Consider the following 19,863-nt stretch of genomic DNA (forward strand, 5'->3'; position numbering starts at 1 on the left):
CACATCGCTTCAGAGAGTGGAAAAATGCCTGTGAAGGTCTTTTAGTGGCGGAGAAATTGTGAAACTAGTGGCACATTACATCTGGCCCTGTTGTCTGACCTCACTGATGAGCTCAGTCAGTGTCCCATAAATCCAGCACATATTCCACACATTCACAGGAACTTTTTCTGGGGAGGAGCACAGAGTTAGAACATAGGCTGCCGCAAACCGCTGATTTTTAATATCTGACTTCAGCCAAATTACTTTTTTTTTTCCTTTACATAAGCAGAAACTTAACCTGGAGCAAAATGTTTTATTTTGGGTGCTTGAAGGCCAGCGGAGTTGCTGAACTGCCCACGCTGCTGCTGCCCCTCTGCTGCCCTTGGGTGATGCCTCTCCTGCTTTATATGTGAGGTTTGATTCCCTCCTCCACAGCCTGACCTGAGTGCAAGGAGGGGCTGCAGACCAGAGTGAGTTAGGATGAAATGCAGAAATAAATAAGGCTGAAATGCAGAAATAAGGATGAATTGCCTTCCCCTCTGACAGCCTGAAGGCACCAAGAGCTCAGGCAAGTGCTCAGGCTGTGGTGGGGGTGCCCTCATATCACCCCAGCTTCCCACCCCTGTGAGTCCTCTGGTTTTTAAATTTCATAGATTTTCCACCATTATAATACTTCTTTCTGCACAGGAAAAATACAGGCTTTTCCATAGCTGGCTACCTTGAAGGTCTGGGTTGGTTTCATTCCAGCTGGTCCAGTGTTTTCCCATGGAGCCTCTCCAGAGCAGGAAGTTGTGGCCCTTGAACTTGTCCTCTCTCCTGCCCACCCCTCCTCACTCATCCAAAGACACGAGTCTTTTACATAAGAATATTTATTGACAGAAATACATGATGCTCTCAAAATATATTTGTAGGAAAATGCAAGAATAATCTCTTACAATCCAGTTCCTCAGTAAATTCCAGTGTAAATCAGACTCCTGTCCCCGTGAGAGGTGTTGCTACAGACAGTATGTAAGAGCTCTGCTATATGTGCAAGGTTCAACAGGTAACCACCTGGGGAATTAAGTTTTCCTTCACCAGTCCCTCATGGATTATGACTTCTGTGTGTCTTCTGTAGGCAGCAGTCACAGTATCAACCTCATCAGCTGGGTCATGGCACTGCGAGCGGGAAATAAAATGCTCCTAAAGTATTTACACATTTCCTCTTGAATCTGAAAATAGAAAAGTCTCTTGCAAGGACATCTGAGCTGCTTGTAAAGCTCTCGCCGAAAGGTAAGAGCAGGAATCTCTTTGTACAATGTGTGGGATGTTAAAGCTGTTTTGGGGCAGAGAAGAGGAGCGCAGGGAAGGGAGGAGGGGCAGGGAGGAAGGAAATGCCTCGGTAAATCTTTTATTTTTATTTATTATTTTTGGTCTAACAATTATGGCTACAGTCTACGAAGGGAAGGGTTAAGGCCAAAGATGCTCATTGCTGCATTTCCTACCTGATTTTTTTTTTTTTTCCAAAAAAAGAATGTTCTCAACATTAAAAAAAACAAAAAGTACTGTTTTCTTTTCCTGTGGAAATAGTTCTTTTAAATAGGGGAAGGAAAATCTACTATAAAATATTAGTGGTTTAAAAATATGGTGTCTGGAAAAATAAATAAATGTACAATTCCTATTCAAATATAAATCACTATAAGCACTTGCTGAGCAGTTAATATCCTCACTGGTCTCTGCTCGGAAAGATTTAAGGTTACTTGATCTCAAGCCTCTGTAGGATTCTCTTGGAAAGTCTTTGGACCTGACTCATTAAAGCACTTTGGCATTTCTTTGCTGGGAAGGGGGAATCTTTAGGCACATGCCAAAGCCTGGAGATGCCCTGCCAGAGGTGTCCTTGTGACAACTCCAGCCCCGGTGGCCACAGCATCACTGCTGCCCTGTGTTTTCCCTGTGTTTGTTTTCTGGGAAGGACAGAAATGTGAGGTCATGGACCTGCTGCTTGTCTGTCGGGGCAGCTGGGAGGCCACACTGCTCACAAGAGCAGTTGTGGATGTTGAGTCCCATTCTCTGGGACTCATGGCTGTGTTAAAGAGCTGAACTTGATGCTGCCAGAACAGGGACGAACCTATGGCACAAAGTTACTTGGGCAAAAGGTGTTTTTCTGCTTCATGTCAAATTTTATTCTCCTACCAGGCTGGCATTTAGCTTTTTCTTTATTTTTTTATTTTTAAGATTTTAAAGGTTTGTTTTTTTTTTAATTTGTTTTAGTTGTTATTTCCCCTCCCCTCCAAAATTACTTCCCCATAGTGCAGTGCACAGGTAAGTGAAGTGTGCGGAATACATTGCTAATGAATAGCAGGAATATTTACATACAAAAATAGAAAGGTTTGAACACTTCAGACTCTCCCCTTCAGTGCAGGACAGAAGGGGGAAGAGCCACTTGTATCTTCTGCCAGTGCCTGTCCTGTGGCTGAACGAAACACCCCAATCTCCTCCTTCCTGAGTACTCCCAACTCCACCAGGGTTTCTCCAAGCTTCCCATAGCTTGGCTCTGCTTTTCCCCTCATTCAGGGCAGCCATGGGAGCAGATCCCAGTCGGGTTGGCTTGGTGGCAGAGCCCAGAGGAAATCTCCCCATTGTGCCTTGGTTTATGGCAATAGAGGAGAAGGGCCTTGCTCTTGTCTGCAGCTCCTCTGGCTTGCAGAGGGTTTGGGACAAGCACCATCCTCACACTGGGAGAGAGACTCAGCCAAGTGACCTTCTGGTCCTCGTGTGCTGGAGGATGGACCCCAGCTGGAGGATGATCCCTGCCTCTTCCAGGACTGAGCTGCTTCACCAGAGCAAAGGCATGAACCTCTCCCCAGCCTTTTAGAGCCATTTAGGAGCTGTGGTGAGGAGTCAAATCCAGAAATGGCCTCAGTCCAGCCATGTTTTTCTTCTCCCGTTTAAAGGCTTCAGCAAAGGGAGACCTGGCTGCAGGACAAAGCTCAGTCCCAGCTTCGCTGCTGAGCTGGAAGTTGCTTTGCAGGTCTCTGTTATTTTAGTGGCTTGTGAAGAAGAGCTGGAGGCTGAGCTTTTAAACCTTGAGGGTGTGAAACACCAAGGCCACCTGAATGCCACTGAGCTCCCTGGTTCACGTTCTGCTGCTCCTCCACCTCTTCTGCTGCTCACACAGGAAAATGCGCCCTCAAACATCACAAACCGTCGTGGTGTGTGTGTCCCACAGTCTCGTGGAGGATGGATGAGGGCTGTGAGATGCTGCTGTGTAATTCCTGGAAGGCAAGTGATCCTTCCAGAGGGAAGTGCAGCACCAGAGCTGAGCTCCTGCACCACAAAACCCCCAGCATCACACCTGGGCTGGAGACCAGGCATCGCTCTTGCTCTCGACACCCTTCCTAGAGTGATGAACTCAAGGAATTCCTCCTTTTCCTCTCCCTCCATCTCATCCTTTCAAAACAAGAAGCTGCTGCACCTTTCTCGGTCTCCAGGTGGGTGCAGGATCTGTTCCTCAGCCCTTGGCACGGGGGCTGAGCATCACTTGGCACTGCTGCATCCCTGCCATCCCACTGGGTCTGGGTGCATCCTTTTGCCTATGGCACAACGAGGGGCTCTTGTGCGTTTCAGCTCTGAGGAGGGGCTGGAAACTGGATTAAAAAGGAACAGGCTGTTCCAGCATTTTTCATTCACTACCTAGGTGTCAGGGAGGGCAGGGCGATGACTAAACAGCGTGGGCCAGAGGATTTGTCGAGCTGTAATTGCCAGGTGCTGCTTTGCTGTCAGATGCACTCCATCTCCCACCCTATTTATTTTATTTCTCTTGATTTTTGAGTCACTCAGTAGCTGGAGGATGTGGCTGGAGTGGTCAGATGTGGGATGGGAAGGGACATGCTTGGAGGAGACACCAGCAGCTCTTCAGGAGCAAAGCCACCCTGTTTGCCCATGGCTGGTCAGGTCTGGCGTGGGAGGTGGGTGGGGGTTGGAGGATGCTTGGCCAGATGTAGCCCCCAAAGTGGCTTGTGTTGTTGTGCCCCAGAGGTGTCTTCTCATGTCCTTTTCTCTTCCATCTTGCACCCCCTGTGGTGGCACGAGGGGCCACGATTAGTTCATTAAGGGATTTTCTGCTTTTTGGGGGGAATTTTGCCTTATTTTGGAGGTCTGTGTGCATGTGTGTAGGGTTTATGGGGTTTTCTTTTGGGGGGGTGGTTGTTTTTCTCTTGATCAAGTTCTGCATCCTATAAATGCGTGTCCTCCTCTTCCTCCAGGTCCTCCTTCATGAGGGTGTCCAGAGGAACGATCCAGCTGTCCCCCAGCTCTCCGTTGAGGTTCACCTTCTTCTCCTGCATTTCGGAGGAGGTCTCCATCACCTCCAGCGTGGGGTTGTCGTGGTAGCCGTTCTCCATGGTCTGCATCTCCTCGGTCAGGCGCTGCTATGAGGAAAGAAAACCATAAACCCCACTGAACAACACCTTGGCCATGCTGCAAGTGTCACCTCAGGGCTCAGCCAGCTGTGACAGCTGCCCCATAGAGATTTATATAGCTAAATATAGAGACTTTCATGGTGAGGTTGAGGCAGGGGGCAGCAAGGGGATAGCATGGAGCTGGTAAGAGGAAGACTCTGCTGATGATGGGAAGGAGGAAAGAGCAGCCAGAGACATGTGGAAAACCTCCAGGAGCAGCTGCCAGCTTCAGTTTATTCCATCCAGGACCTTGGGAAGAGGTTGAGCAACACTGCATCCCAACTCCTGCCTCCCTACCTCAAATCTGCTCTTCCCCTCCCCTTTCTATCCACCCCTGGCCTTTTTCTAATTGCTTTATTATTCTTCTCCTTTAGTCAGGGGCAGCTTCCATCTGCCAGATCTTGAGCATTGTCCTTCCTCATTCTGGAACTCTCAGTGGAAAGCAGGCAGGGAAAGATGGAATCACACACATAATCACCCTGGTCCTTTGGTATGATGTGCTTCAGGCTCCAGCTCAGCCCTTCATCCCTTGGCAGAACCCCAGCCCATCCTAATTTTGCATTCACTTGGGCTTCTGCATCCCCATCCTTCCCTAGAGGGATTCAGTGGGGAACTGAGTCCTTGCTCAGCCCTTTTTGGGAAGCACAGGGCTCTTGGTGGATCCTTCATCCCTATCCTTCCCTGGAAGGATTCAGTGGGGAGCTGCAGTCCTTGCTCAGCCCTTTTTGGGGAGCCCTGTTAAAATCTGCCTGGATTCACAGCTTGCTCTATTACAGTGCTCCTATAAATGTCAGGAGACAGACGTGGGAGGGAATCCATGGAGAAGGAGAGGGATGGAGAAGCAAAACTGCAGGACTTGGTGCTGGCAGAGAGGCTGCAAAGGCACTGCTGGGAGTCCCCTGTGTCACTCGTGGGATGCTCGAAAGCAGAGGACACACCTGGGCTCTCCCAAGGGCTGCTTCCCTGTGGGATTGCTGGTCTCCCACCATGGCAAGGCACCTTCCAGCCATGCAGCGAGGGGAAGGGGGCTGTAAAGCTGGGCTTTAGTCCTGTTAAAAGCCACTGGGCCCTACCAAGCACCGGAGGTGAGAGCTGGGGGTGTTACGGATGCGGCGCCCGCCCCTCCGATCCCTGTGTTGGAACTCACATTAAAGATCAGGGCCACATGTCCATCATCAAACCCGGGGACATCAGGGTGGATGTTCTGGGTATTTCCAAGATAAAACAACAGGGAGGGAGGTGGGGGGGCGAGGAGGGTTGGAGAAAAAAAAAATAAAATAGAAAAAAAAAACTTTCAAGTCATTTTTGGAAACGAAACAGAAGGAGAACAAAAGAAACCACCCAAAAACAAAGCCAGGAAGGAGGAATGTGTCTGATTTTCGGAAATGGCATCCCTTGCTTTGGTTTTGCTATTTTACCCTGTGTCTGGTGGGAATTTACCTCTGGAACATCCAAGCTGAACTGGTACCTATTCCTCTGCACCAGGTTATTTTAGGAACATGTGTTCCCATCACTAAAAATACCTTATTTCTACCCATTTTCTGAACAACATGGGACGTGTTACGCTGTTATCTGTCCCTGGTGGGATGTTTTTCACGCCAGCCAGGGAGGTTTCATGCAAGGGATGATGAAACCCTGGAAGCTCCAAGGGGACCACAGTGCAGGTCAAATGTTTATTGAGGTATTGCTTCTTCCCCTATTTCTTCCCTAAAAATCAAGCCTGGTAAGTACAAACAAGTATGACAGGGGCATTAGTTTGCTCTTCCCTGCCTTCTGTGTTCACCTACCTTGCACTGTAAATATTTAAAGCTTTATCCCTTGTTTTCCCATGGGGCAGAGGTTGGGATCGCTGAGAAAGGATGGACTGGTCCAGGGCAAAGCGATTTGAAGTAGGAGTGAAGTAGGTTTGCTTCTCCATCAGGAGGGTGATTTACCCTGATTGCATAATCTGATTTCATAATTATTTTCCTTTTCCATTTCTGTCTGAGCTAGAGCTAAATCCTCAGGAACAGCAGCTGGGACCAGTGCAAACCTTGATGCCCCAGGGTGTGGGAATGGCCAGTCCTTGCAGGTGGATGCTACACTAAAATCACCTAGGATTGCTTCCTGAGATAAAAATCACATTATTTTCTCTTTCTGTGTTGGTTCTTCCTTAAATCCTGCTGCTGCTGCTCTGAAATTGGGCCTTGGCCCAGCTCTTGCAAAGGCTGAGCCCTGCAGTGTTGATGCCCCTCCTGCTGACACCCTCCTTCTTCCCTGCACACAGCCTGGGTCTCCCTGGCACCCAACCCAGCTCCACTACTTGTAGAAGTATTTCAAGAAATTTTTTGAGAGGTACAGCTTGTTTTTGGAATGGGGTTTTGGATTGAGAAAGCCTTTCTTGTCAAAATTACAACCCAGGGTTGTGCCCACTGGGCAAACCAGGTTGTCTGCACCATGAGAGACAGCAACACTGACGATCCTCATCTCCTGAAGATGCTTCTGGGATGGAAAAGGTCTTGGCACACCTGTCCCACCCTCCTGCCACCTTACCTGGTCCTTCTTTTGGGAGAAGCGCTGGTGGCAGCCGTAGATGGTCGCGACGAGCAGCAGGGACCCGGCCAGGGTGATGATGGTGATGATCAGGGGCGTGCTGAACTCGTCGTTGATGGTCATGTCCTCCACCATTTTGTCAGAGGTGATGTTGACAATGCCGAGCTGCCACAGAAGGGACAGGTCAGGCTCCTGTGCCACCCACCATTGGGTGACATCCCTGGGGCAGCTGTGCTGTGACCAGGGACCCACTTACCTCCTCTAACATGTCCTTCTTCTCCTTCAGCTTTCCGAGGACTTCTTCAGAGTCCAAGGGAACTGGGGGAAGAAAAAGGCTTCAGTGAGCACAAGGTGTGGGCAAGGACAGGTTGTGCCACCATCCCCTCATCAGAGGGGTGACCCAATTTCTGGAGGAGGTAGATGAAGATGTGTGGGGATGAAGCCAACCCTTGTAGGTACTTCACAGCCTGACCAGGAACCAGGACCTTTTCTGGAAGGGGGGAGCTCCAGAGCCTCCAGGCCCCACCACCATCTTCAGTGGGTGATTTATGAGCAAGCCCAGTGAGGGGCTGTACTTGTCTCCTCAAGGATTAGTCTCCAGTGCCTGGGTGCCTTCCCTGAGGTTGGATGTGGAGTCTGGATCACCCACCCAACTCCTGCTCTGATGATGAGTAAGAGCAGGATGGAGTTCAGACCTTCCTCCCCCTCATGCTAGGGCAGCAGGATGTCTCCATCTCCCAGGCACCCTGATCCTAAAGCAATGTTTGGGCACACCCAGGCTGAGCTGGGTATCCCTACAGAGCTCTGACATGGGCGAGAACCTCTTCTCTGAGGTCTTTGGAGAAGGATTTGAACTGGGCACCCAGTTTTAACCACCTGGGAAGAATTCTTCCTCCTGGAGACTGGTCAATGCCTTTACTCAACATGGCAGAAGGGTCTGGTGCATTCCTTGGGGCGCAAAGGATTTCTGGGATCGTTCCTCTCCCAGACCACTGGGATGGGACAGAACAGAGCCCTTTGGCCAAGCTCTAGTAGACTTGAGGGCTCTGCCAAGCCTCCAGCTCTGGGATCCCCACTGCCACCCTGTCCCCCTGCAGCAGGAGGAGGGATCATACTCACGGTGCAGGACCACCCGCACGGCCCAGTGGCTGGAGGGGCTCTTGCAGGCCGTCAGCATCACCTTGCAGTTGTCCCTGCTGGCATCAAACACGTGCTGGGCCGTGGAGCAGAAGCTCTCAAAGAAGGAGTTGTTCTTGCTGGCAGTCGTCCACTCATCCTGCGGTGACAGCGAGGGTCAGCAACGCTCCCCCGCCCAGGGACTGCCCAGGATCATCCCTCCCCATCACCAGCGGTGCAGGACGTCCCATGCTTACAGAATGACCCCTTTAAGACTGGATGTGCCACTCCGTGCCGTGGTTTGGTGGAAAAGGTGGTGTTGGGTCATAGGTTGGACTCAGTGATCTCAGAGTCTTTTCCAACCAAACGGATTCTGTGATCTTCCCTCCTCCCTGTGCACTGCCCGGCTGCTGCCGGCCCTCCCGGGGAACAGGAAAAGTTTAAAAGTAGTTTCTTTACAAGGAGCCGAGCTCTTGGCTGCCGTTCCTCACCGGGGCCCTGCACCAGCCTTATCTGTGAGCCACAGCTTTTGGTGTTCCAGGAATAGCAGGTCCCTGAGGGAAGCGGGGCGGGGGAGCTGGGGAGGCCAGGGGGCCACAGCGGGAGCAGGGCAGGGCTGTGCAGCCCCACAGTTCCCCCACAGCCTTTCTGCCCTCTGTCCCCACCAACACAGGTCTCTGTCCTGCCTAAAACTTTGCAGGGAAGAGCAAGAAAGCAGCTCTGCAGGGAAGAGCAAGAGAGTGTGTCTTGCTTTTGGAGAGAATCACAGAATGAATCACGGAGTGGTTTGGGTTAGAAGGGATCCAAAACACCATCCAGTTCCACTCCCTGCCCTGGGCAGGGACACCCTCCATAGACCAGATTGCTCTAAGCACCTCCAACCTGTTCTTGGACACTTCCAAGGATGGGAAACCACAGCTTCTCTGGGCAAACCAAAGCATCCCTGAAGAGATGGGAGAGGAGTAGATGGAGCCCATGCTCTTCTCTGGGATGTTCCTGAGGTTTTTTGCTCAATGCTTTGTAGCATCTGGGAGCTCACTAAAATGCTCACCCTCCTGCCTGCACGGATCCTGATGTGTGGATGTGGCACTTGGGAACACAGGTTCATGGTGGATTTGGCAGTCCGGGTTAACTTGATGATCTTAGTGGGCTTTTCCAACCTAAATCCTACCATGATTCTGTGCACAGACCTGGCCCTCACAGGTCCTATGTGAGAGGTGCTGTATATACAGCTCCTGCATGCTCAAGTCTTTCACGTGCAGGTGATCCTGTGTGTAAAAGACTTTAATCCCTGCTGAAATGAGGTGCCTGGCTGTGAAAGGCTCTGCTCCTGCCTGCTCCATCACCCCAAACCTTCCCCTCCCATCCCAACACCACCGGTGGCTGGCAGCACCCCGCTTTGCTGCACCACAGGGACGGGAGCTGCGGGCCCCGGGACGCACCTAATCTCACCCCATCTTATCTAAATATTTGGGAAGCAGCAGTGGAGACAGGATGCACTTGCCGGGGCGGAAGGCTGGCCCCGGGTACAGAGCTCAGCATCGGGAGGCCCCGGCTGTCCCTGGGAACGGCCACTGTCCCTTGCCTGTCCTTTCGCTTTGCATCGGGACAACTTCCCCGGGGCCCCTCTGTGGGGTTGTACCATCCCTGGGAAAAGAGCTGGATGGGAAATCTGCCCCAGCCCGAGGGCAGCATTCCCTGCAAAGCTGGTTCCCAGCGGTACAGGGAGGAGGGGGCTGCAGCTCGGTGGTTTTATCACATCTGGACGCTGGGTTGTGCTCCTACGCTTGGAATGTCCTGTGATTTACCAGTCCCTGTCTGTGCAGCATTTTCTGCTTGGCAGAGGAAGGGAAAGCCCCTGCTGCTTCCCTGCATCCTCCTTCCCCTGGTTTTGCCGCAGCTCTGTTTTCCCCCGGCCCTCAATAACCTGCCTCTTCCCCTACCACCCCATGGCGGGGAAAAGACCCTTTTTGGGATGGGGAAGGAAATGAGATGCGAGGCTAAAACCTCGCTGAGACCACTTCAGTGGCGGCTGGCGAGCAGTGCCTGAAGCCCTTCAGAGGGTGAACTGGAGGGATTGGCCCTTTCCAGGGCTGGAGAGGGGCAGGGTGAGGCCGCTGGGCCGGCAGGGATGCCCCTGGCAGCTCCCCGTCCGCCGCCGGAGCCGCTCGCATTCCTTGGCCGGAGTTGACAGGCGCTGCCGAGCGGCTCGGATCCGGTTCCCACACTGGCGGGGACCTAAAACCAACATCCCCGAATGAGGTAACAGCACTTGAGTCAACAAACCACCCCCGCCAGCTGCACGGGGTGAGAGGGGACCACGACCCTGCTCGGTGAGGGAGTCCCTGCGCCTGCTCCAGGGACTGTCCTGTGTCCCCAGACCGGTGGGTGTCACACAGCAATTCCAGTGGGCTCGAGTGGTCCTGCTGTGGTTTTTGCATCCCCCACTGCAGCAGGTTCTGGTGCTCCCCAGAATGCACTGACTCAGCTCCTTGGACACATCTGTGTCCAGGTGGGGGACATGATGGAGGAGGAGCACCTGGGAGATGGGCACGGGGTTGTGTGGCTGAACCACAGCTCAGGCTACACCAACTACCTCTGTCATCGTCACTTCTTGCTTCACCTAACTCATTTTGGGGTTAGGGTGAGGAGCAGAGCATCCATCCATCCATCCATCCATCCCTCCATCCATCCACCCACCCATCCATCCACCATCCATCCATCCATCCATCCATCCATTGCTTCCAAAGCAGGAGAAACCCAACTGAAAATGTTTGTGAGCCAGACCTTAGAAGAAGTCATCCTCTAGAATGTAAAGTATTGAGCTAATAAGTCTTACTAAAAAACTCATTAAGATCCTGCTGTAATTAAAGGAATGAGAAGGAAAAGGTGGGGGAACATGGACCAACCTGTTCAGCATTGGTTCAAAGCATCACCTGAAGAGGAAGGATGCAGGGAACCAACCAGCCTGTGAAACACCTACAGTCCACAAAGTGCTACCAGCTATATACTTGGTGCTTCTTTTTTTAAGGATTTCTAGTTTGAGTTCCTTGTTTTCTGGACAAAGTGAGGTGTGGTGGGGTGAAAGGTCTGCAATTCCTGGGTTCAATCCCAACTGTTTGCAGGGTACACCCATCAGAGGTGCTGCCCCACCAGCCCAGCTGTGAATGGGGTGGGCAGCTCTGCACTCTCCTTTCCCCTGCCCTATGTGATCCAGACATGTCCCCCACCACTGGTGACCCCACATTGCCCTGGCTTCTTGCTGGATCTGAATTTTTAGTACAATGCCACCCCGACTCTGGCTTGTTCTCGGAGCAGGATTGGAGCTGTTTCTGGAATTGTAGCACACACTTTCCTGTTTTCCCACGGGCTGTGAAACGCAGAGGATTTTTTCACTTTGCTGTCAGGATTTGGCTACAGACGTGTTTACCAGGCCTACAAAGCAGGGAAACCAGATAGTGCCATTTCTCTGTTATCTGCTCGGCTTGGGAGGCACAAAATGGGCTGGAATTTTCAGGAATACAAGGAGTGGAAAGTTAAGGGCGAGCTGGGGGGGAGGTGCTCTGCAGCTGAGGAGGGCGATGGGATGGGAGGATGCACCCTTGAAGCCCTGAACCTTTCTGTGGCTGTTTTGAGCCTGAATTGGCATTTTGTGCTAACAGTGCTCTGGCTCGTTATTACACCCAGAAGAATCAAAGGGAAGCAGGGTGGGAGACTCCCTGGCTCACCAGCTGCAATGCTCCATGGCCCTGGAGCAGGCCATGATGCCAAGATGTGATCCCTCAGCTCGCTGGTGCTTCCCAGCCTCACCATCCCTGCTTCCAAAAGCCTCCCAGAACAGCTCCATGGGAAGGACAGCAGCTCTGGAACATCACTGTGCCCAGAAGGAGGGGGGAAGCTCTAAATACCAGCATGGTCCTAAGTCCCTTTAGGCTCCAAAATTGGATTTTGTCAATCTGATTGAATATTTTTATATATTCAATACAAAATTTGATGAGAAGGTTTTCCAGCATGAACCTGCAGCCATGTCCAGACAATACATGGGGAAAGGGATGGTCTCAGGAGAAGCTGGGGCTTCTCAGAAATTAGGCCCCTGCTTGGAATCATCCTCAGGATTCAGAGCATCACTGAGGACATCACCACTACTGCAGGTGTGAGGGCAAGGAGCATTCACACCCAGCAGCAGCCAGAGTAGAAGGTGACAACAGACAGCAGGCAGGTGCTTTCCCTCCTCCAGGAGCACAGTGGATGATGCTGGGAGGTCCAAGCCCTGTCCAGGGCTGCCAGGCAGGGCCATCACCCAGGAACAGGGAATTTCAAGAGCTGCTGTGGTCAGTAGTTGCATTCACAATGTGTCTGAAGGGGTTTTGTGAACACTGTGGCATCACTTGGAGAGTCCCAACTTGGCTGATTCTGTGATTCCCTTAGGACAGGAGTGAGAGGACAAAAGGGAGGAGTTTTAAATTAAAAGAGGAGAGATTTAGATTAGATATTAGGAAGAAACCCTTTACTGTGAGGACGGTGAGACACTGGAGCACGTTGTCCAGAGAAGCTGAGGCTGCTCCATCCCTGGAAGTGTCCAAGGCCAGGCTGGAGAGAGCTTGGATTAATCTGGTCTGGTGGAAGGTGTCCCTGCCCATGGCACAGGCTGTGAGAAGGTCCCTGAAGTGACAATTTTCCACTGCTTACACTGCCAGAAACCAGAGCATTATCATGCCAAACTCCTGAGCCCTACCCACAGTCACTCTGGCAGGACCTCACCAGCCATTTTTCTGGTGTCTCTTCCTCTTTTTCACCAACTTAAAACTTGCTGCTGGTGCTCCAGACCCCTCCCCTGGACATGCTCCCCTCCACCTCCATCCTCATTGTCTCTTCTCTGGAAAGCTCCAGGAGAAAGGGATGGGAGTAAATGACCTTCAAAGGTCCTTTCCACCCCAAACAGTTCTGGGATTCTACAACGTGGAATTGCTTTGCTGGCAGATTTTTACTCTTCTGACACAGGAACAGCAAGAAGAGCTGCAGGCTGCACGTGGGATGGAGCTGAATTAACACCCCTGAGAGGTTCCCACCTTCCCAGCTGGTGCCATTACCTCGTTTGAGGAAGAAATGTTGGGTTGTGGGTGGCCAGAAGTGCAGCCCTCTGCCTGGTCTGTCTGGTCTCCTGGGGCTGGAGGCTGGGCACTGGCAGGGCTCTGGGAGGCACTGGTGGGTTTGGCTGATGCAGATCCAGCGTCCTGGGTACTCTGGTCTGGCTCCACAGTATGCACCAAAAAACAAGCAGACAGACACTGACACAGTATAGAGGATACAGCTGGCACAGCCCTCTTAGGGATTACCTCAAAATCACTTTTCATCTCTAGTTCTGCCTTGAAGCCCATTCTTCTGGAGAGGCTTTAGATTGCTCCTTTAATTTTATCTATTTTTTGACTTAACTTTGATATGGAAAGAATCTGATTACTGATTTTGTTTTCTGCTGCTGAAACTCATCAGAGAGGAACCAAAGGCCATGGGATGGCTGTGTGTGGGTAGCTGGGTAATCACTGAGAAGTGTGGGGTGACCCTCTTTTCACTTTTCCTGGGGAGTCTTCCATGGAGATTTCCTCAAAAGACGCAGACCTGGCTACCCAGGATCTGCCTCTGTTGGGAGGGGATGTAATGCCATAACCTCTGCTGACTGCACCTCCATGGAAAAATTCCAGGGTGACAAGCTTAGAAGTAGTGCCTGGTTCTACAGGAGACAGCCTGGGGTGTCCTGCCTGGTATTCCAGGAGGGCACAAGTCCCAAATCGACCATCCCCATTCAGGTGTCTCTGATACCGGAGGTCACCTCTGAGGACTTGGTTAAGCTCTGTGTCATAGAATTGTTTGTGGGAGTAGGGCAAGGAGCACAGCAGCCTCCTGCCTCCCCAGACCCCTTTGAAGACATGGATCTTCATCCCTGACTTCCTAACTGATCCTTAAGTGGTGACAAAGAGAATTAAAATGCCACAGGATGTTCACAGCCTGTTTGCTCTCGGGACTCTACCTCTTCCACAGAAAAGATGAGGGATATTTCTCTCCCAGACACATTCTGAAGGCTCCAGGAGAGAATTAATTCCAAAGCCATCTGTTTCTCATGAATTCTGCCAGCTATTTATTAAAAATAAAGGGTTTTTTAGACCTCTTCTGGCTTAATGCTTGAGGCCCAGTTTGAATTAACATAATTTTATATATGACCCTTCAGTGGAAAACAGTCCTGTGGAGCAGGAGGGGAACGAAAGAAAAAAAGAAATATCCTTCATGGATATTTTCACCTCATTCCTGCCCACACATGAAAACATGACTTGGGGGAAGCCAAGATGGCCTTGCAATAAAACTTTGGCCCACTCAGTGATGCCAACAGCTGAGGAGCTGAGGGGATGGAGATGGTTTTCAAGTGGCTTCTGTATTCCAGGTAACTGGAAACTGGGTCAAGAAGAGCATTTTCCAGAGGAAGATAATGAAGGGCTCCAGTGTGATCACAGCTTTTATTCAGAGCCAGGTGAGAGCTGAGCCCACAATGCCAGCCAAGTCTGGAAGGCTCCATGGAGCCCTCACAGTCCCACAGGGTCTGTGAATTCCCTGTGAATGCCACCAGACAAAATGCCAATTTGGGAGGCTGAACTGTGCCTTGCCAGGACACCCAGGAGCTAGCATGACCGTAAAACTTCAGAGGTCACAGAAAACACCTTATTGGTGTTCAGCAAGGTCCTAAACAGCACGTGGACACTCCTACTGCTGCCTAGACAGCAGCCAGCAGCCAAAGCCCCTGCAGCACTGATGGATGTCCTACCAAAGTCAGACTCCTCAGGGGCTGTAAACTCAGAGTTTAGCCACAAAATCTCCTTAGTCATCTAAAGCTCATTTTCTGTGCATGCCCAGACAGCCTTCCCTAAGCTGTCAGCTGCACCAGGGATCTCCCACGGGCAGCATTCCGACAGCTTCCCAAATTCTCCTGCCTCAGTCCCCAACCCATCGCCGCTGCTCCCGTTCGCCGTCACTGAAGATCGAGCCACTGCAGTTGATGGTGCTTCAGGCACCATTTGGTCCATCCAAAAGCCAGTGCCTGCACTTTGCCACTCGATTCATTCCTTGAATTTCACTGGCTGCCTTGACTCAACCTCCACCGAGGGCAACAGGGACTTAAACACGCGCTTGTCACACAGACAACTGCGCTGGAAAGTCCTAAAATGAGACAAGGTGCTGACAGCCCGTAATGGCAGGAGGTGCTCAGGTAGCTAGAGGAAGAGAAAACACAAAAAGGCCTCCCCAGCAGAAGAAACCTGCCTCCTGTTACCTGCCCCAGGAGCTGTCCTGGTGGCTGCCTCTGGGATGGTGCCTTTGCTGCCAGGTTGTGGCGTCGGGGTGGAGGGAAGGGATGAGGATCCAGTCGGAGGGGTAACAAAAGTTTTGGTGCTTCCAGAACTGGTGGAAGGGATTGGTCCCTGGGCTGGAGAACTGGAAGAAGGAGGAGGCTGCTTTGTAGGACAATGCGGATCAGGGACAACACACTCCTTGGAGCTTTGGGAAGGGTCAGTCCTCGGCACTGCGGTGCTCACAGTGGTTTTATGCAAATGATCCAAAGGCTGCTTTCCCTGAGACGCTGTTGTGGGAGAGGATGTGCCAACAGCCCCTACAGCTCCTGGAGGACTGGCTGCATCAGTGAGGATGGATTTTGCAGCAGCGGTGGTGCCTGAGCTTCCGGAGCTGGCTGTAGTACCCGGCTGCTGTAAAGTAGTGGGGCTTGCAGCAGCGGTGGTTTTGGAGTTAGTGGTGCTGTGTGAGGAGCTGTCCTGCCCAGATATGTGGGATGGGGTGGTGGTGGCAGGCAAGGTGCCCCGCACTGTTGTGGGGCTGGCCCCAGCCGCTGTGGTAGGTGATGGGGTGGTGGGGGACGGAGACGTTCCTGGTTTGGTTGTGATGATGATGCTTTGAGCAGGGTTGGTCGCAACCACAGTGGGCTGAGCCGTGGTGGTGGTGGCTTGGAGTGTGGCAGGTGGTGGTGCAGGGCGGGTTGGTGAGGTCTCTCTAGCGTTTGCAGACTTGGGCGTCGTGGGGATGTTTGTGGTTGTGGTGGTCGAGGCTTTTCCTGGGTCTGTGTCATCCTGAGAGCTGACACCTGGGGAAAAGTGAACACACAGAAGTAAATGCTGAACTATGGAAACTGCCCTTGGTTTCCCCTCAGAACGTGCATTTGTAGAAGTAAACACTGGTGTAAGCCACGGGTCTTTCACTCAGGGCTTGCCTTGTGCTCTCCAAAGTCATATCAAATTCCATGTTCTGGTATCACTGTGTCCAGCAGGAGGTACAGCAGAGGAGGACAAGAGGAACCTCCAAACACAGTCAAACTAACAGGAATTTAGAGCAAGAGCAGGAGGACAAGGCCTGCTGGGCTCAGGACACAGGGCTCCCTCAGATGGGAGGTCCAGCAGCTTCCATGAAAAACCCTGCAAGTGGTTCCCAAAATAAAGCAGATCCCACCCTTGCAAGGGGACAAACAAGGGATGCACTGACTGCAAGTGTCCATCCCTGCTGTGAGGGCCTCCCACATCCCTGAAGGTAGAAGGTGACACAGAATCATGGAATCATTAAGGCGGGAAAAGACCTCCAAGATCATTAAGCCCAAACAATTACCTCACATTATCACATGCAAAGAGATCTGTGTTTGGTTTCTGAAGAATACTTTAAACTTTCAAATTTTGAAGCTGTTCCTCAGTGGGGGATGCAGCTGAAGGACAACTCACCTGACAAGAGAGAACTCTCCCACTGCAGAGAGCTCCACAACGTGCTGCAATGCCAAAATGGGGAATTTTCACTGCTAAACCAGTATAAAAACCTGGGTCTATTCTTCTGTTTGTAATCACTGCAGGAACTCCATCAATGGCCACAGAGAATGTCCCTATGTGGTGGTCACCAGTTCTGGGCTCTTGCTCAAATTTACCCCTGGAAAAGTTTGACCAATTTTTCACCTTTCAGGAAGCGTTCCACTTTATCCATGGAACCCTCTGGAATGAAAGTGATGGCCTGATTTGGGGAGGAGGTTCTTCCATTTGGGGACTTTCCAGAAGAACTGCTATAATGTTGGGGTTTTTTTCCCATGAAGCATTCATATATTATTTCCAACCCTCCAAAACAGGAGTCACACTTCCAAGGACTGATTTTTAGCCTAATTCTGCTCTCCAGAGATCTGCTTTGTTCCTCCATGCTGGCAGGCAGGCAAAGTATCTTCTCTTATAGAGCCTGTCTATTGACACTGATTGTGCATCAAAGATCTGATGAAGCTCAAGTTTCTGGTGGGAAAATTTAACTCCACCATGTCAGGATCTGGCTTGAGAAGGACCTGGGGAGTGGGATTGGGGATGGGGAGGCTGCAACAAGTTTGGGTTCCTGTGGGAACTGCCTGGGGACAGAGTGGGTTTGGAGGAGGCAGAGGAGCTACAGCTGGGCCTTGCATAGGCATCCAAACAGGGAATGGAAAGGAAAGGAATGGAATATAGAATATTTCAGTTGGAATGGACCTACACTGATCAGCTCATACAATTTCAGGGGGATCACAGTACCACAGACTGATTTGGGGTGGAAGGAACCTCAAAGCTCATCTCATTCCAACCCCTCCTGCTATGGGCAGGGACACCTTCCACTGTCCCAGGCTGCTCCAAGCCCCATCCAGCCTGGCCTTGAATGTTTCCAGGGATGGGGCAACCACAGCTTCTCTGGGCACCCTGTGCCAGAGTCTCACCACCCTTCCAGACAAGAATTTCTTCCCAATATCCCATCTAACCCTGCCCTCTGTCACTTTAAAGCCATCACCCCTTGCCTTGTCACTCCGTGCCTTTGTAAAAGTTCAGATCTCCTCCCAAAACATGGTTTCCTCACCAGCCACCAAGAGCAGCCACTCCTGGAAACACAATCAAGATGTGAGTGCAACTGAAAGTAGCAGCATGAATTATTTTAGGAAACGCTTTAATTGTGAGAAAACATTTCCATTACATCTGCAGGAAAAGGGCTTTAGTGGAGATAAGTCATATTTCCTAAAGGCTGACCATTGTCTGCAGGAGAAGAAGAGGTAAAGAAGTAAAACACCATCACAGGGTTGTGAGAGATAAACCCCAGGTGCTGAAGATAGGAGGGAGTTTTAATCTACCACCTCCTTAGTTGTGTTATCCATTTGTGTGGCTTGAATTGTCAGCTTGGCTTCACCAAGCTGGGGAGGGACCAGGCATCCAGTGAGCCACAAAACAGGTCTGTCCCATAAATAAGGTGTAAAAGTTTGACAGGAGGTCTGACAACAAAGGAGGTGCAAAAAAAAATCCCCTAAAGGTAGAGACAATACAAAAGAGATGTAAAGACAGAAAGGGCTGGAAGGAAGGAAGGAAGGAAGGAGGAAATCCCCCACTGCTCTCATTTCCTCTTCATGCCCCAGGCTCATCCCAGAGGGGCAGAAATTAAAGGTTCCCAACAGAGGTCAAAAAGACAATTCAGTTCAATTCAATTCAACTCAATCCAAGAGAAGTGGACAGGACTATGCTTTGGCTCTAGACCAGTCCTGGTGGCCAGCTGGGACCACCCTGTCATCCAAGGAACCAGGATCCCTGCCCCAGCACTTTCCTGTCCTATCCTGGGGAGATACAGATAGGATTTTACCACTTTCAGTGAAAAATTGAGAGCAAAAGCCCAAATCAAGGGAGTTCTTCTGCTAATGGAGAGGTGTGGTGAGATCCTGCAGGCTAGTCCTGGCTGGGGTGGTAGAAGGGTCTTTTTTGGGGCACACAGAGTGACACAGCCCCCCTCCCCCCCCAAAAAAAAAGACTGGGAGAAGAACCAAGACTCAAGTTGGTGCCCAAAAATCTCATTAGTATCCTATATTTCTGTATCTCTGCATCCAGTTCTAGTGTTCCTCCTCGCTAAGGTTAAGAGATATTAAAAATCCATTTATTCTTCCTCATTAAGCCAGGACCACTGATTTAAGTGGGATCAAGCATCATGGGCTGGACCTACAGCACACCAGTGGAGAGGGGCTGTGGCTGTGAGATCCTCTCCCACAGAGGAGCAGCAACATCCATCCATCTCCACACCCCTCCTGCAGGTTTTGGGACACCTTTCTGTCAGCAAAATTTACCTTGTCTATCCTGCTGCATTAAATAAAACTGTTTTCTCACTGCTGCTGCACCAGGTGCTGCTGCAGTCACGGGGCTCAATACCTTCCTGCAGCTTTATTGCTCTGAGCTTAATGTTGTTGTTTGTCCAGTGACTCTGTCTCACTGCAGCATTGGGAAAAAAAATGCATTTCATTTAGAAAAACTGCTTTTTTTTTTTTTTGGTGTTTTGCAGGATCACCACCCACAGAAGACCTGACTTAGGCAAACCCATTGCAAACTTAATTCCAAAGCAGAAACAACTACAGAGCAAGCACCACAGCCCCAGGAGCCACTGTTTTCCTTCCACATGTACTGTATCTCTTTAAAATGCCAGAAAATTGGGGTTTTTTTTTTCAATCTCTTCCCCCCTCACTGGCCACCTGTGCCAAATTTCAGTGGTGGACTCAGGGGTAATAACTGGTAACGAGCTCCTGTTTGCCTGGGCTGGTGGCCAGGATGGCCTGACAACTGTCCCCAACAGAAGAAATTAAAAGGATCTGGTTGAAGGAGGAGAAAACCCCTGGTAAGAACAGCCAGACAGAACAGGATTATGTCTGGGGCCCCTTCAGCATGAAAATCACTGACAAAAGATACAGTAAGTCCTTTTGCAGGGGACAAGTGATCCCTTCATGCCGTGAGCCAGG

General features: G+C 50.9%; 1 protein-coding gene across 1 annotated transcript in view; it reads right to left on the bottom strand.

Moving 5' to 3' along the window:
* Positions 1-830: 830 nt before the first annotated feature.
* PODXL (podocalyxin like) overlaps positions 831-19,863 on the bottom strand; it is a 45,432-nt gene continuing 26,399 nt past the window's right edge. The window contains exons 2-8 of the mRNA XM_041477460.1: positions 15,379-16,200; positions 13,154-13,311; positions 8,067-8,223; positions 7,204-7,265; positions 6,948-7,112; positions 5,563-5,619; positions 831-4,385 (exon numbers count right to left, since the gene is read on the bottom strand). Coding sequence (XP_041333394.1) covers positions 4,191-4,385; positions 5,563-5,619; positions 6,948-7,112; positions 7,204-7,265; positions 8,067-8,223; positions 13,154-13,311; positions 15,379-16,200 — 1,616 coding nt within the window. The 3' untranslated portion in view covers positions 831-4,190. The remainder of the gene's footprint in view (positions 4,386-5,562; positions 5,620-6,947; positions 7,113-7,203; positions 7,266-8,066; positions 8,224-13,153; positions 13,312-15,378; positions 16,201-19,863) is intronic.

Source organism: Pyrgilauda ruficollis, unplaced genomic scaffold, assembly GCF_017590135.1.
Source record: "Pyrgilauda ruficollis isolate IOZ18807 unplaced genomic scaffold, ASM1759013v1 scaffold111, whole genome shotgun sequence".
Lineage (NCBI taxonomy): Eukaryota > Metazoa > Chordata > Aves > Passeriformes > Passeridae > Pyrgilauda > Pyrgilauda ruficollis.